The sequence below is a fragment of the Lontra canadensis genome, unplaced genomic scaffold (assembly GCF_010015895.1).
Source record: "Lontra canadensis isolate GAN:19392208 unplaced genomic scaffold, GSC_riverotter_1.0 scaffold49, whole genome shotgun sequence".
NCBI classification, from domain to species: Eukaryota; Metazoa; Chordata; class Mammalia; order Carnivora; family Mustelidae; genus Lontra; species Lontra canadensis.
The window spans coordinates 7,236,477-7,251,795 of record NW_022631043.1 but is presented as its reverse complement, the minus strand read 5'-3'; the positions used below and the strand labels follow the sequence as shown (position 1 = coordinate 7,251,795).

Here is a 15,319-nt window from a genome sequence, read left to right as displayed (position 1 = left end):
TCCACCACTTAATTGTTCTGCGATTTGGGGAGAGATTTATTTTTAACCAATCTGAGCTCGATTTCTTCATGTATAAAAACGAGAAATATCGAAACCTACCCTGTACAATTGGGGTTGGATTCGTGATGCCGCGTGTGTACAGAACCCACCCCATGGGGGATGGGAGGCTTGCTAAATACCATTTATGGGATGGGTGGGATTAGGGTTCATAGCTCAAGTCCAATTTCAGCCAACGGTGTTCTAAATTTTGAAAAACATCTGGATGTGTAAATTTGAAAATATTCTGTTCTTCTAAATACAAACTCCGTTTGGAGGGGAACAGAAGATGGAATCTGGAAGACCAAATATTTACCGATGGCTCAACCTGAAAATGCGTCATATTGAACAAACTGTCCAAAAGTATAAAATGGGAAATGAATCCAAAAAAGGAAGGAGACCCTGGCAGAATTTACTAGCCACAGATATTACTTGGTCAAAGGAGAACAGGCCTTTTTAAGCATTATAATTCCTCATAGAATCATTACCATTTCTTTTTAAATGCTAAAGACCTTTCAGTAGATTCATTTATAACTCAAGCCAAACCAGCCTTTCAGGACTCCCAATGCTCCACACCACCCTAGGGAGTGCACAATCTTATTTAAAAAATGGAGAAACAAAGGCTGGGAGAGTTTTCAGTAACCTGCAGTGAGAGCATGAGGGTTGTTAAGCTCCCAGTCATGTCCCTAGGCCACAGAGCTCTCCGTGGCGTGTAATTACCAGGCTCTCCCTGGTTGGTTAACACTTGCTCCTCGACAGGTTGGGACAAAGGCTGACTCCAGATGAGGTTTCCAAGCTGGCAGTGGTAGCTGAGCGCAGTTGGTTGGCAAGGAGCTAAACAACCCAGTGCTTTCAGCTTCCGGTTCTGCAATCCCTGGAATCATGCCCAAATCCACAGCCTCCAGAGGGCCAAAGCAGGCCTTGCTTTGAGCGTCTTTTAGAGGAAATATATGCACACAATGAACCAATCAGAGAGGGCTGGTTGGACTCGCCTGATAGGAGATCTACCAAGTTCTGTTGATCCCCACAAACCACAGGTTGTACCCATGGGTCCCCTATGGTTGGTGGAAAAGTGAGACACGGCGGTCCACAAGTTCTGTCCTGTCCCACGACTCGGCTGCCCCATCTCTGAGATGGGGTAAATTGGGACTGAATAGGTCCCAAGGCTCTCAGAGGGCACAGTGAGGTGGAGAGACCAGCTCAGGAGCACACAGTAGCAAGCCGAAGGCCCAGTCTCAAAACCCGGTCACCTAGCAGCAGAGGGGCAGCCTCTAACCCCAGCCACCTGCTCCCTCATGCTGCTGAACACCCACCCGCACTACTACTTACTTACTTAACCATGTCTTTATGTTAATTTGCTTAAAAAAAAAAAATCTTTAGCTTCATTCTAGGCACCGTGAAATCATGGCTTGAGGGATGAGGTGTATTTTGTATGGTCTCCATTACGGAAGTTGTACGTTCAGTGTAAAGAGATGAATGATCGCGTTCTGCCTAGAACCGTCTTACGGGCCAGACGTGGGATGAATAAGACCCAGGTGGGAAAGGTGGACCTAGTCAGAGACCTGAGGCACATTCCCTCCCAGGGCCCTGGACTGTCTGTGATAGCGATCACTTCCTGCAGGTGCTGGGAGGACGGAGCGTGGATGTGTGTAGAGCACTTGTCTGGCACGTTATAAGCAGAGTCACTCTCATCATCCCCTTGTACAAGTGAGACCAGAGGGGCACTACGGAGACAAAGTGACTTCTCTCATTTCTCACTGGGTGTTAACACTAAAAGCTGAGTCTGGGGATGTGACCTTTCGGCTTAAGCCAGGGGGCTTATAAGGAATTCCATGGGTTGCTCCCCTCGACCCTCATCAAATTCTGATGAGTAGACCTGAGGTGGGGCCCAGCGATCTGCATTTTTTTACAACTTTCAGAGGCTCTGATGCAGGTGGTCTGAGAATCATTCACTGAGAAGTGTAGGCTGGGCCCGAGACCTCCCTGCCCCCTTCTTCCTCCTCAGAGCCCCTCCCATCTCTTCTTTCCATGGGCAGCCCCCTAGGTGCTATGTAAATACCCAGCTTAGCGTGATCCCCATGCTTGCACAGAGGGGGTTTGAGCAGTGTCTGAGTTCGCATTACAACCTAAAGATCTTGCTTTAGGACAGGGTGATAAAAGGTGAGGAGTGGAAAAAAAAAAAAAAAGAACAAGGTAAGGTGGAGGGGAAATTATACCTTCAGATTGTCTTTAAGGTAGAAATATGTCATTTCCCAGCTACATGGGAGTTCCCTAGGTCCTAGTCAATTCTGTACTGTCTGTGTCTGGCTCAGAGCAAGAGTTTGAAATAAGGATAGAATTGTAGAGAAAATGAGTTACTTGGGATGATTGGGAAGCAAATCACAGAACCTCTAATTCGACTGCTTTAAAACTTTTTTTGGGGGGGATGGGCATTTAGACAGAGCCTAGTGCAATCGGGTGACCTTCCCAGTGGAGTTTAAAAAAGTGATTCCCCCCACATTTAATAATAACTTTGTGCTATCATTGCTGTGAGAAGGGAATTATCCATTTGAGAGCTGAGCCCTACTCTTCTTCTGGGAGGCCAAGTGACCTACCCCAGGTCAAATGACTTCTAGGGGCAAGACTAGAAGCTCAGCAAGGTCGTTTGTCTCTGAGACCTGCCCCATTCCTATCAAGTCCTCCTACTTCTGTGGATTTTGTGGTATTAGTCTCCAGGAACTAGAGCAATCAGGAGTGTTCTAGAAAGCTTCATTTAGGAGCCAAAGGATGGACAAAGCCACATTCCAAGGCATTCTCCGTCCCCGCCTGGGCGACAATACACTCCTAAAAGCTCGGAGAAAGTGTCTGTCTACAGTACAGGCGGGCCTCCTGCTGATCCCTGGGTAGGGCCTGGGGATTTTGGTGACTTGAATTCTCTGCCACTCAGCCTAACGTCAGAGGAAGCTCCACTTGTATGGGGCCAAGAGCGCTCAGCTCCCCGCGCTACTTCCTGGATGTTGGAGTCTGACCTATTGAGTAAGCATGAGTGTTAGTTGAGTAGGTGCTTGTTCCAGAAAAACCTGAAACCCCTGTGGAGATTGTCTAGAGACTAATTAATGCAGCATCCACTGCAACCACTTTCCTCTCCTTCCTTCCAGTGGTTGGCAGGAAAAAAAAAAAAAAAAGAGGAAATCAAGTTAGGACTGATCACAAGGGAAAGTTTTCAGGGGTGGGGGATGGAAAAGGCTGCTGCTCGTGCTTGATGTGGTTGCCTGGACCGCATACTGGGTCCGACCTGGGGAATTCTCTTCACCAGGGGGTGGAGGGCCGGGGAGACCCCTCGACCTCCTTTCTCGAGGTTGCCTCCCACCACCCACGCAGTGGAAAAAGAGAAACTTATTTCAAGAGAATTTGCATTCAAAAACTAAAGGCAAATGAGCGAGCCCTTGGAGACCCATGTTTTCATGGGGTTTGCTCAAGCATGCCCCCTCCCCCCACCGCCCTGGTGCGAAGACCACAGTACAAAATGGCCTGGGTGGGTGGGTGCATGTGTACGTACGTGCCTCCCAAGCAGGCTTGGGCCCAGGGTGCTTTCGACAAGGATCCCTGACCAGAAGGGGAAGGGGTTCCAACCTCTGACCTGGAGGGAGAGCGTTCTTTTGTCTTTTCCTCTTAGGCCTAAGGAGGGGCATTGGAACAGATAAAGGCTAGAGTGGCCCTGCCTGGGGACTGGAGAGAAGGGTTGGCCTGCAGGGTCTCTGCAGGCTCACCTGGGAGCCTCGGAGGGATCAGGAGATCCTGTGTAACCTGGCGTCTCTGTTCTGGAAGCAATGAGAAGGAACGAGCAAGTAGAGACAGGGCGCCCAGCACTGTCCGCTCACAGCGGACGTCTGTGTGTGGAAATTGTGCAGGGTGTGGGGCTGCAGGGGGCGCGGGGGACTCAGGGCATTAGCAGAAGGGGCCAAGCACCAGCACCGTGACCTCAGATAGGAGGTGGGAATGTCCCAAGGGGACTCACCCTGGGGTCACAGATGGATTGCCTGACCTCCTGATCATCCGTTTCCCAAGTCCCTCAAGGACCCACAGAGAGCGCGCCGCCACCCCACCCAGAGTAAAATGGGCTTTATTCTCAGCCTTTGCCTTCTGCTTGCCAATGTCCCCATAGGGCTCTCTGGACAGTCTCCAAAAGGCTCCTGGGCTTCAGGGGTCTGCCTCCACCCAGCAGCGCCGCGGGAAGCTGACCTCTGTCATCACCGCCTAACCCGTGGCCTTGTGCCCTCCCCCTAGGACGGCTGGCCCTATGATCCTACCAGTGGGACCCAGGATTCCTTTCTTTTCAGGAAGAGTTCCTAGAGCTAGTGTCTAGCTTCATCTAGCTGCACTGCAAACGCTTCTGCAGAGATGTGATAATAGTAAACCCACTGTCATATTCTATCGCGGCTGGCTGGCGGGGTGTGGTAAGCAAGAAGCAGGGGCTCAGAATCAGCCCGGCCCCGGTTAGAAATCTGACTCTTCCCATAGCGAATCACACTGCCTTCATGAGCCTCAGTTTCCCCACCTGCCAAATAAAGGTGGAGAGAGAGGTTCTCGGAGTTCCACCCCACAATGCCAGCAGCTGCTCAGGGCACCGCTGCTCCGTCTTTTTTAACATGCAGTCATGAAATGTTCACCACAAGCCAGGCAAGAGGGGGGGGTACCAGGAGCACCTCTGCACCCCAAGCCGTTTCAGCAGCTGTCAGCACCCGGTCACTGGGTCTCGGCCACGGCTCTTGAGCGGTGGAATCAAGCATCACACCCAAGATCCAAGAAGCCAGACTTACCATCTGGGCTGGGCACGGGCCTTTCTGGAGGTGCTGGGGTGGATCGCATGCTGTTGCCCATCGCTCTGTCTCCCTGGGCTGTCAAAGATGCTTGAAGCCTACGGCACAGGGGATACACACAGCAAGTCAGCCACGCACCGACCCCTCTGGGTGAAGAATGACCCAGTTTAGAGTACATCGTGTATTATTTTTCAGCAGCTCACTTCTCGAGGGGCGGGTGTTTTCATGTGAAGTTGAGATTCGTGAATGTTGGTTACATTTGCTCAGCCCTGGGTCTTTTATCAAGGGAATGACAGAGAAAACCACAGAGAGGGAAGTTACGAGCAAATGCTGTTGGTGGCAGAAGTTTCCATTCCTCCGCACCCCGGCTGGCGGAAAGCAGCCAGCGGTGCCTCATGTGCAAGGTGAGGGGCGTTTCAGAGGGGCCACAGCCCCTCCCCACCCCACTCAGAACCCCGTCCCAAGCCCCATGCATGGGGAATTGGGAGCACCTGAACCCCAAGGAGATGTCAGCTTGGCAGCCAGAGGGGGCTGAGCCGAGGGTACTTTCTGCCTCGACTTTCTCCTGCGAACGTTTCTTCACATGCTCTGACCCATGGTGAAGAAGGGAAACTCCACACCAATGCCGCGTGCTTACGGCGCGCCCCATTTGCACATCCGCTGGGATTTCTGATTATTGTCTAGCCCCTGCCTCCTTCATCCCATTTCGCGGTAAAGGCAACTGAGTCCCCAGGAGGGTAAGCTCTCGTCTAAGGTCACGCAGCACGGATTTGAACGGCTGCTGCTGAGCCTCCGGTTTGTTCCATACTGGTCTGCGTGTCCAAGTGTGGTGACCTTGGGCACGTTACTGACCTCTGCCTGACTGTGGCAGGGGGTCGTGGCTGCAGAATTAACAGTTAAAGCACAAGAAGCACTGAGATGCGTGGCCTGGCCTAAAATCCCTGTTAATGATTGCAATTTATAGTCTATTTTCAGATTGTCTGTAATGATAAACATTGAAATTCTGGGCCCTCGTGAGCATTTTAGAAGGGAGCTTAGATAATTACAGAAAACGTATCTTCCTGGGATCCTTGAAGCACAGAGAAGAAGGCCCCACCCATAGAGCCCTTTATGTTAGGCGGGGGGGTGAGGAGGAGCGTGGAAGGGCAGGGTCCACCAGCCCTTGTCCCCACCAACAAAAAACTTACACCCCCCCCTTTCTTTGTCTGCAGTTTAGGGTGGAGAACTGAGTAACTTGAAAGGGTCCAGAAGTTGGCCCAACCCCCACCCTGGTCTTAAATCCTTCCTCTATGCACTGCATAATCGGATTCTGGAAACATCTGTGCTCCCAGTAAGGCCTTCCAGAGACTGAGGGAGGTCTGTATCACCTCCTAATTTATCAAGGAAGAGGCGGGGCGGTGGGATCCTTCCTGTACCAGGAAACGAGAAAAGCCAAACTTCGTTTTGCTAGAAAGTTAATATATTTTAAATATTTACATAAAGAGTTCATTTAGAATCATGCTCTTCCTAAGATAATTACAAGCTTGCATGAACTGTAAGCCCAAAATGCACCACAGAAAGTGTGGCTGGAACGGATCCCCGCATCCAAGGTTAAAAACCCCATCTTCTTATCCTGTCCACTGAGAATGACAGAGATGGTTCCAGGGTGTTACCCCTCTGGATAGAAGCCCCTCGTTTCCCCATCTCACCCCCCTCTCCCTTGGCCCCATATAGCTGAAGGGATGCCTCTGACCTTGGCAGGGCCCTTCCTGCAAGCCAGGTAGGTTTCAACAACATCGCCCCTTGTCCCCAGCTCCTTGGCTGGTGTAGGCACTCAAGAAAATGTGCTCCTAAAAAGTCCTCAAAAAACCACGCCAGTGGAGGGGCTGGGAGCCTCATTGCCTGCAGCTAGGTCCTGGGCCCTGAGCCAGCACCTGGAGAAAGGCAGGCCCCTGTGGTCCCACCCACCAGACCAGGACGGCGTGCCACCTCTGAGGCCCCACCTTAGGTCGAGGGAAGGAGCAAAGAAAGTCACCTCTGACTCTGAGGAGCTGGCTATCCCCCACCACAGAGCCGTGACCCTGTGTGCTGTGCAGAGATGTCCTGCAGAGACCTCTGCCGCCCCCGTTATGCTCCCCATGCTTTCTGGAGCCCCTCAGTCACCCCAGATCTTTAGCTTCCCTGAGTGTCATTACCAAGGCCTGGAGAAAGCGCTCAGGACAGGCTGGGGAGAGGTCTTCGCAGGCATCCTGTCTGGGGCTGACTCTGAAACATGCCTGCTGTCCTCGTCCCTTTCCTCTCCCAGGTGTCCCCATGCCACAGTGCACCGCACAGTCACTTGACTCCCCAGCTGTGCCTTTCTGCTCCTTGCAGCCTGACATTTGCACGGAGCATCAGTTAATCACCAGGGATTGTACCTTGAACCCCGGCTGCATGTTGGGTGTCAACCCCCAGCTCGCAGACATCCCACCGGCCCGGCCCTCCCGCTCCGCCTTCCCCTTCAGAGCCCCTTCTGGACCACAGCCTCCAGCCTTCACCTCCCACTCTTTCCTTCCTTCATGCCACAGCTCCAGAAAAGTCACGGGGAAAGAAGACCTTGTTATCCATCCAAGTGAATTCTGACTTCAGTCCCTCCCAACAACTTTGTAACTCTTCTCAAGCCCGCGTGTGTGATTTGGGGGAATTCGTGGCATTGGGAACGGGAAAAAGAAAGTCTCGAGGTTTGCATTTTGCAGGTGGGAAAACTGAGTCCCATCCAAGAAAAGAAACATACCCAGGGTGGTGACACGCGCAAGGTCTGACACACTGCCTCTGCCCTGTTCCTCGCACTCTCGTCTCTCTGGTCTCGGGTCAGCACGCACGCGCCAGCCCACCGTATCCCGCGCTGTTCAGAGAAAGGTCTTGGCAGCCCTGAGTGGTCTGCTTGCTGGCTTCCTGCGCTTTCAGGAAGGAGTTAACTTATCTGCGAGAGGCTTTCATTTGAGCAGAGTAAAAATGCCCCCGGAGACCAAGAGCCAGAGTCTCCCTAATGAAATGGCTGTGAGGAATCTGATTTAATCTGTGACAGTTTTATGCAGGGGCTAGAGTTGGGAGAGAGGGTAGGAGACACATAATTGCTTCTAGGAACAATAAAGAAAGGGCAAAAGAGAAATGAGTTAATTAACATTAGATCAGAATACTTGGTTTCTTTCTCCCTTTCCCTCGTGATGTCAGGGATCAGAGCTGGTATTTGCCTCTTAGCTTCCCCCGAGTCTTCAGACCAATCCTGTTTTCTTTCTGTGAACTTGGGCCTAAGTTGACTCTTCTGAAAAATGAGAGGAGCGAAAAAGATGGTCTCCAAAGACAGAGCCGCTTAGTCCCTTTTAATTCTAGGAATCAAGACTCGGCGAGTTTTTGAAGACAATTATTAGAAGGACGATCATCACTTTTCTTCTCAGGTCCCATGGCAGAATCCAAACCCTGACTTCATCTTCTTCAGGGTCAAGGGAAGGCTGTTCCCATGGGTTCCATCCTCTGGTGGGCAATTGCCTCCCACCCCCACCTCCCTGGGAGGCCGACATGCCCCTCCCCCTTCTTGGTGTGGAGGTCAGCTGTGAGCTCATCTGTTCACACTGGGAGAGCTGGAAAGGTGTGGGGTAGGGCAGCAGGAGGCACACCTACCTCTCCTGACTTTGGTGCCGATGTCTGCTGTCCTTTCCCGGGGACCGTGCCACTGCCTTTCTCCAGGAAGGAGGGAAGATCACCTAGGACCCCTGGGCAATGCAGATGCAGGGCATAGAGAGGTCCCATGGCTGCAGGGAGTTACCCCTGGGGGTGTGGGAGGTGGCGGCCAGCACAGGCTGTCTCTGGCTAGGTTTCTGTGTGACCAAATCAGGGATCATTTCACTGTGTGTTCCGCATTATCTTATAAACACAGGGGGCGGGCTTCTGAAAACCGTCCATTCTGGATGGTGTCCTGGGACCCTTCTGTGTGCTCTATCCACTTTGGGTTTCTAATGCCTGGGCCTTGCTTTTGGAAGCGCGAGTAGCCTGAACCCCACACAATGCATTGAAAGTGGAGGGTTGAGGGACCCTAGCTGTGGGAAGACGGGTCTGGGCTTTATAATAAAACCAGGAACAGTTGGAGAACTTGGATGACATAGTTTAATTAATATAGAAATCTACTTAGGGATGCAGCCTTCTGTTTCGGCTTAGCAAGATCCCCCACAAAGAGTGGCTGTAAGTCCACTGGCTTCTAAGGAGTGGAAGTGTGATGCCCCCAGGGGGGCCCCTCACTGTCCACCACACCGGGACCCCAAAGGTGGCAGTAGTCCCTGGGGCTGCCACCCCCACCGTAGCTGATCAGCCCTTACTCTGTGCCCAGCACCAGGCGAAGCATTTTCTAACCATCATACCCTTGTCACTCAAAGTCCCTTTGAGAGGTGAGATAAGTTTTGTAACTGGTCCAAGGTTCTATGACTGGTAGGAGGGATGTCTGGCCCCCAAAGCAGCTCTGTCAGATTCTAATTGCTGAGCTCACAGCCTCCATGAAATGTTGCCTTGCTTTCTTGCCCTCTGGTGCAGAGAGAAATGATTTTTTTTAGGGCTCTCAAAGTAAACTTCTGGGACCATAAACTTTGGGAGGAGACTTTAATACCAGGGGCAGGGAGGTCTGGAAGGGTCTCTGGCAGGTCAGGTGGCAATGTTTGGAACCCACGTCTGGGGATCTGGTTGGAGGGGAGCAGAAGGGACAGGAGAGAGAGAGGCAGGGAAGGTGAGCTCAAGCCTCAGCTCTTAGGTAGCTTGCTGTGGTCAAAAGAGCCGGAGTGAATCACATGGAGTGCTTTCCACCCTTTCACAGTGTGAAAGAACTGATAAATGCTACAGGGGTCGGGGGGAAGAAACAAGAAAAAAATAGCTGACACCATCCCAATTTTATAAAAAAATAAAATGTATATGCATATATGTATAGAAAAATATGAAAGGAAATTATTTCCAAGATGTTTGCAAGGGCTCTCTCTGGGTAGCAATTTTATAAGGTAAACACACCCATTTCTTTTTTACAGCTTTCTAAAATCTCCAGATGTTCTCCCACATGCATGAATTGCTTTTACTACCAGAACCAGACCTTGGACAGAATAAGGAAGACTTGAAAGGGTTTTTGAAGGCAGCAAGCCTGAGTTCGGATTCCAGCTCCCAGCCTCCTGGCTGTGTGTCCTTTGGCAAGTTACTGCACTCTCTGAGCCTTGATTTTTAAACACACACACATGGGGTACAAATACATGTCCTGCAGGTTTGTTTTGAGGATTGGATTACAGGTCCCATCTGAAGCAGGGATAGGTTCGATAAAATCAAATAGCCATAAGCTTCCCCAAGCTGGATCTCTTGGTGCTACTGGGGGGGCCCAGCTAACTGCTTGGAAGCTTGACCAAGTCTCTTCACCTTATTGGGATCTCAGCGTTCTGAGATACGACGGGACAAGGGTTGGGACGGATGATGGCTCATGGCCCTTTTGCCTCGGTGGCCTGTTCACTGTGACTGCTGCCAGGTCGCTGCCCAGCTGACTTGGGACTTGCTCGGTCCACTGCTGGTCTTGTGCTATGCAGCAGGAACGAGATGAGCTGGAACAGGAGCTCGGCATGGGCTGGTTTCCCTCCCAAGGGTCTCGCAGGATATCCGGGGGGCACCCCACCACATCCTGACCTCACCCAACAGGCGCACCTGCCCCGTGACCCACATTGTTCCCTGCTCTCCTCTCTGGGCAGGTGCAGCCACAGCCTGTCCCCCTAGCCCCCCCAACCCTACCAGGCTCTCTCTTCCTGGGGCTCCTGGGGCCCTGGGCAGGGCCTGTAGCTAGCTCAGAAAAGTACCCGCATGCTCCCTCTCCCTCCTCCTGCCTGACTCAAAACCAGAGGCTTTCAATTGCCATTTGGAGGAGACCTTGGTATCCTCTCATCCAAGACATTCCAAACCTGTTGGTTGAAACCTGTTTTATGAGTTTCCCCAGAAGCTTAATATGTAACATCAATCAAAGCAAGCTGCTGGTTGGGGACTCGGGGTTCAGCGCTCCTGCCGCTCTACTCCTCCTGAAGGGAAAACCCAATCCCAGGATATATAAAACACCAATTAAAAAATAGCAGTTCAGTGCCTTCATATTACAAAGAAAAGGCTCAGAGAGAGCAAGCAACCTGCTCAAGGTCACTCAGGAAGCTTGGACAAGGGCCATGACTCCCTGTCCAGCACTCTGTCTACCGTTCTGCCCAACCCCCATGTCCACGAGCCTGTGTTCTGGCACCTTCTGCACCTGCGTGCCCAGAAAGGAATCTCCTATATTATTAGGCTGGCAGGGAATCTCAGCTTTACCCTAAGACAGGGATGGATACATCCTATAAAACATTTTATGCTCATTTCAGGATGCATTGGGACGAAGCCTGATTTGGGGCCAGTTGGTGCTGAAGCAAATTTCAGTCTCACCCCTTAGTACCCCACTAAGCCTCTTTCTGTCGTTTGTTTTCATTTAAAACGTGGGCATAGCCACCAATGCCTTGCTGGGGTTTCACAAGGAAGGATTAGGGAGAGGAGGTATTACAAGATGTGCAAACCATGGGCTCTGTGTGGCCCCATTCTATGCTGACAGGGGCCGTGTCACAAGTAAGCAAGGGCCTTGGGGCCCAGACCTGGTGGCTGTCTGTGCGATGTGGTATCCCGCATGGTGAGACGGCCCGAAAGTCAGTCCTGACTCGGCTTTAATATTTCATTGTATAAAAAGAAGAAAGTCCCTCTTCTCATTTGTTTCTTTTCTAGATCAGTTTTTTATGCACAGAGGCTGATGTAAATATATATATATATATGTATATATATATATATATATATATATATATATATATGTATGTATATGTATGTATATATATATATATATGACCCAAGATGACATCCTAAACACCGGCAGCGAAAAGAAAAGTGGTAAAGACACATATTTGGAATCAGATTACACAGATACACAATTACACAAAATGGGAAAACTGTAAATATGAGCAAGCTTTTTCTTTTCCTTCCAAATCTGGCTACTTGGGAAATACAGGTTTCATCAGAAGTAGGGGGTTGAGACAGATTTGCGTGCAGACATGAGAGGTCACCTGGATACGTGGGCCCAGGGACGTAAAGTTAGTGACTTGTTTCCTATATCACATTTCACAGCAAGACTTAGTTGGCCTTTTTATTCACAAATATGAATCAACTCTGTGGCTCATAACCTTATCACACGAGATGGAAATTGATAGCTTGTTAATAACCTCATTTGCATATGCTGAGCCACCTGCTCCAGTGTCCCTGCCCCTCACTGGGGATCACTCATCACAGCACAGACTTGAGGGTCTTACCCCCGGGTGCTCAGACGGTTCCCCTAGTGGGACTGGGGTACCAGTCTTCCTGCAAAGACCCCAGGATGTTTGCATGTGCTATGGGGGGTGAACTCTGAGATACTCTTTTTTTTTTATTTTCCTTTTTTCCACCTCCCCGGGAACCTTGCGTTGCCTTTTAAGTAAATTATAATTGTAACGGTTACTTGTGTGTTTGTTCAAGGAAAGGCTGTAAGTAAAGACAGTGGTCAGATCTGGTTTTACTCATGGCTGGAACAAAGACTCTATTCCAAGAGGGAAACAAAACGGGATAGGTGGAAAGTGGAAAAACAATGTGCACTGGAGAGAGAGAGTGGGTGAGTGGTGACCTAGTAAACTGTAACAGAGATGGGGGGTGGGAGGGGGACTCTACTCGGTTGGGTTTCATTACTTCCATGGTGTAAATATTCCCACTGTGGCTGATCTCAAGTTTGCAATGTGACCTCACCAAATGCGGAGTTAAGAGATGGGTGCAACGGGCCCTCACAAGCCAGTATGCCCCTGGTTCCAGGCCCCTGTGGCATGAAGAGACTTTCTTCTGACAATTGTCCTTATTTGGAACAGGTGCCTGAAGACATCCCCGTTGTTATCGCTAGAAGCATCAACTACATGGAAGGACTCAGTTAGGTATTTGAACTACACTGGCTCATCTGATGCCCCAAAGAGCCTGCCATTTTGTACAGGAAATAGAGTCTCAGAGAGGTTGAATCACTTGCTCAGGGTCACACAGTTCATTCGGTGGTGGTGCCAACTTTCAAACCCTGATTCTTCTGACTACCAACTCTGATTCCTTCCACCACCCTCATCCTAGAACAATAACATTTTTAATCTTTTAACATACACTTAGAGAGTTAGCATTGCTGGGGAAGCCAGAGAAGCACACAGGCCTGGGAATCTGCATGTTACCTGCCCAGGTCCTCAGGTCCCCTTGCTGCTCAAGTCAGCCAGTGCTGCTCATGGATAGTGGCCAGCCAAAGAGCCAGCTGTTCGGCTCTCCCCTCACACCCCTGCCCCTCTGCTCTGAGCCTGCAGAGGGTAAGGTGTCAACTTTGAGCCATCAGATCATTTGAATGGGTGACTCCAGCCCTGGGATGAGGGAGAGTTAACCCCTTACCCCTCCTTAATTTTTCTTAATTTTTACTTCTCACACATTGCATCTTTAGAACCCAAAGTGGGCCTGACTAACCTCTCAGAGACTTGGGGCAAGCCACTTTCATTCTTTGGGTGTCAGTTTGCGCCCCTGCAAATAACAGGTAGACCAGATGGAGGGCTCCCTGTGTTCATCACAGATCCATGCCAGCTCCCCACAGGGCCGAGTATATGGCAACAGAAGAAAGACAGGAGCTTACTGTGTGTTGCAGAAGTGTTTCAGCGGTACTCTCCATTTGACTCTCACCACGAATCTATGTAGGACGCATTGTTATCATTATGCCTTTTGTATAACTGGGGAAACCAAAGCCAAGGCATTTCTGAAACCTGTTGGAGGTCACCCAGTTGGTAAGAGGTGGAGGCAGGATTTAAATCCAGGCATCTGGCTCCAGAGCAAGGCTCTTAACTATGTGCTCCTAAGCATCAGGGAATGGATGAAGGATTGTACAAAGCTGAATCCATCCTTTCTTATGAGAAGATTATGGCGTTACTCTCTTTTTGGCGTGCTAGAGAGTCAGGTACGTAATGGGCATTCCGCAGATGGACCCTGAGGTGTATTGATAGAGCCTAGATCAAGAAGTGAGTCTGACACTCCAGATGCTGGGAGTTTGCAATTAGAGGGTATAAGGAACAAGTGATTGTCCCTGTGACTTGGAGGCCATGGCTGGGGGCAGGGAAGGAGTGGAGAAACTGGCAAGTCTGCAGATTGGGAAGGGCCTGGCTACTGCCCAGGATAATGCGAGAATCACATTGCACGAGCTTCACTAGCAAACCCTTGCTGTCTGTCCTGGGCCCAGTTTGTTCCCTTCATGGCACACACCATAAGGCATTTGTTTCTCTTAAGTATGTCTTACCCAATCCCACCCCAGCTGTAAACTTCCCCTCCCTGTCTAGTATATTCCTCAATGAAAAACAACAACAACAACAACAAAACCATGTTACCTAGCTGGTGGCTGGCACATAGTAAGCATTCATTTCATTCAATTGAGGTCCTGAAGGTATCGTCTTTAAAGTGCCCGGAACAGCCCAGCGTGGCTGGACTGTACTTTTGCCCCCGTCTCCTGATGCTGTTCCCCCGGCCCCACCTGCCACACCGCAAGGCCTCCAGCCATGGTCCCTGCTGCCTGGCCAGTGCCATGGAGGAAAGTATGACTTTGCAAAGCTGTTTGACAACAAAAGGGAGCCACTGAACCTTCGAGGCCCTAGGGTTTCTGTCTGTAGCTCAGTTACCCTAATGAAATAAGCCCCCTCCCTTGGTGGTTCTCAGATGGGAGGAAGTGGTTTGGACCCAGGGTACTTATTTCCTTCGGAACGCCTGGGGAGCTGAGAGGGAGGAAGTCGGTCACACGGTATGGCCTCAATGCATATTTATTAAGGGAAGGGAGGGATGGAGGAATGGATAGCTGTACTCACAGGGCCCCACTCAGCTTGCTGACAAGAACTAAATAGTCTGGCCTGACGTGCTGGAAAGGCTTAATGAGAATTTTTAGCTCTAGCCTCTGTCAGATCTGGGGGAAATAAATTCTTGCTGAATGTGCAATGAAAACTGAAAAACAAACAAACAAAAAACAATACCCTTTATGAATGCACGAAGCTGGTTAGGGTTGACCACAATGGAGACTTACTAAGTCTTAAAAAAGAGACCGTCGCCTTGGTAAGACAATGCCAGGTCCCAAACTCAAGATGGGGGAGCCGTATCTGTTACAGCTGCATCATACGGAGAAACTAGCGAAATAAGCATTAAGAAAAATCAAGGAGCGTCCTGCTCTGTAGCTGTACGATTTGATTCGTTGTATGTAATGCTGTTACCTGACTGTTACCTGGGGCTGCCTGAGGAAGCGGATGTCCTCTCCTTGTCTGGGTCAGGAATGCTATCACTAGCTGCTGCTCAGTGCTTACCATCTCCTATATATGACATATAATTTAAACTTCTTACAAACGTACAAGGTCTTCTTATGCAAAGGAAACTAAGACTCAGAG

General features: G+C 50.3%; 2 protein-coding genes across 5 annotated transcripts in view; one reads left to right on the top strand and one right to left on the bottom strand.

The window, feature by feature from the left end:
• Positions 1-15,319, top strand: part of TG (thyroglobulin) — a 236,675-nt gene that overhangs the window by 163,552 nt on the left and 57,804 nt on the right. The window lies entirely within an intron of this gene.
• SLA (Src like adaptor) overlaps positions 1-15,319 on the bottom strand; it is a 31,945-nt gene that overhangs the window by 14,885 nt on the left and 1,741 nt on the right. For 2 of the 4 annotated variants that reach the window (XM_032873496.1, XM_032873500.1), the window contains exon 1: positions 4,836-5,106. In XM_032873496.1, the coding sequence (XP_032729387.1) occupies positions 4,836-5,013 (178 nt within the window). In that variant the 5' untranslated portion in view covers positions 5,014-5,106. Of the gene's footprint in view, positions 1-4,835; positions 5,107-15,319 lie in introns of those variants that run through there. The other 2 variants (XM_032873498.1, XM_032873497.1) reach the window with 2 other exon arrangements.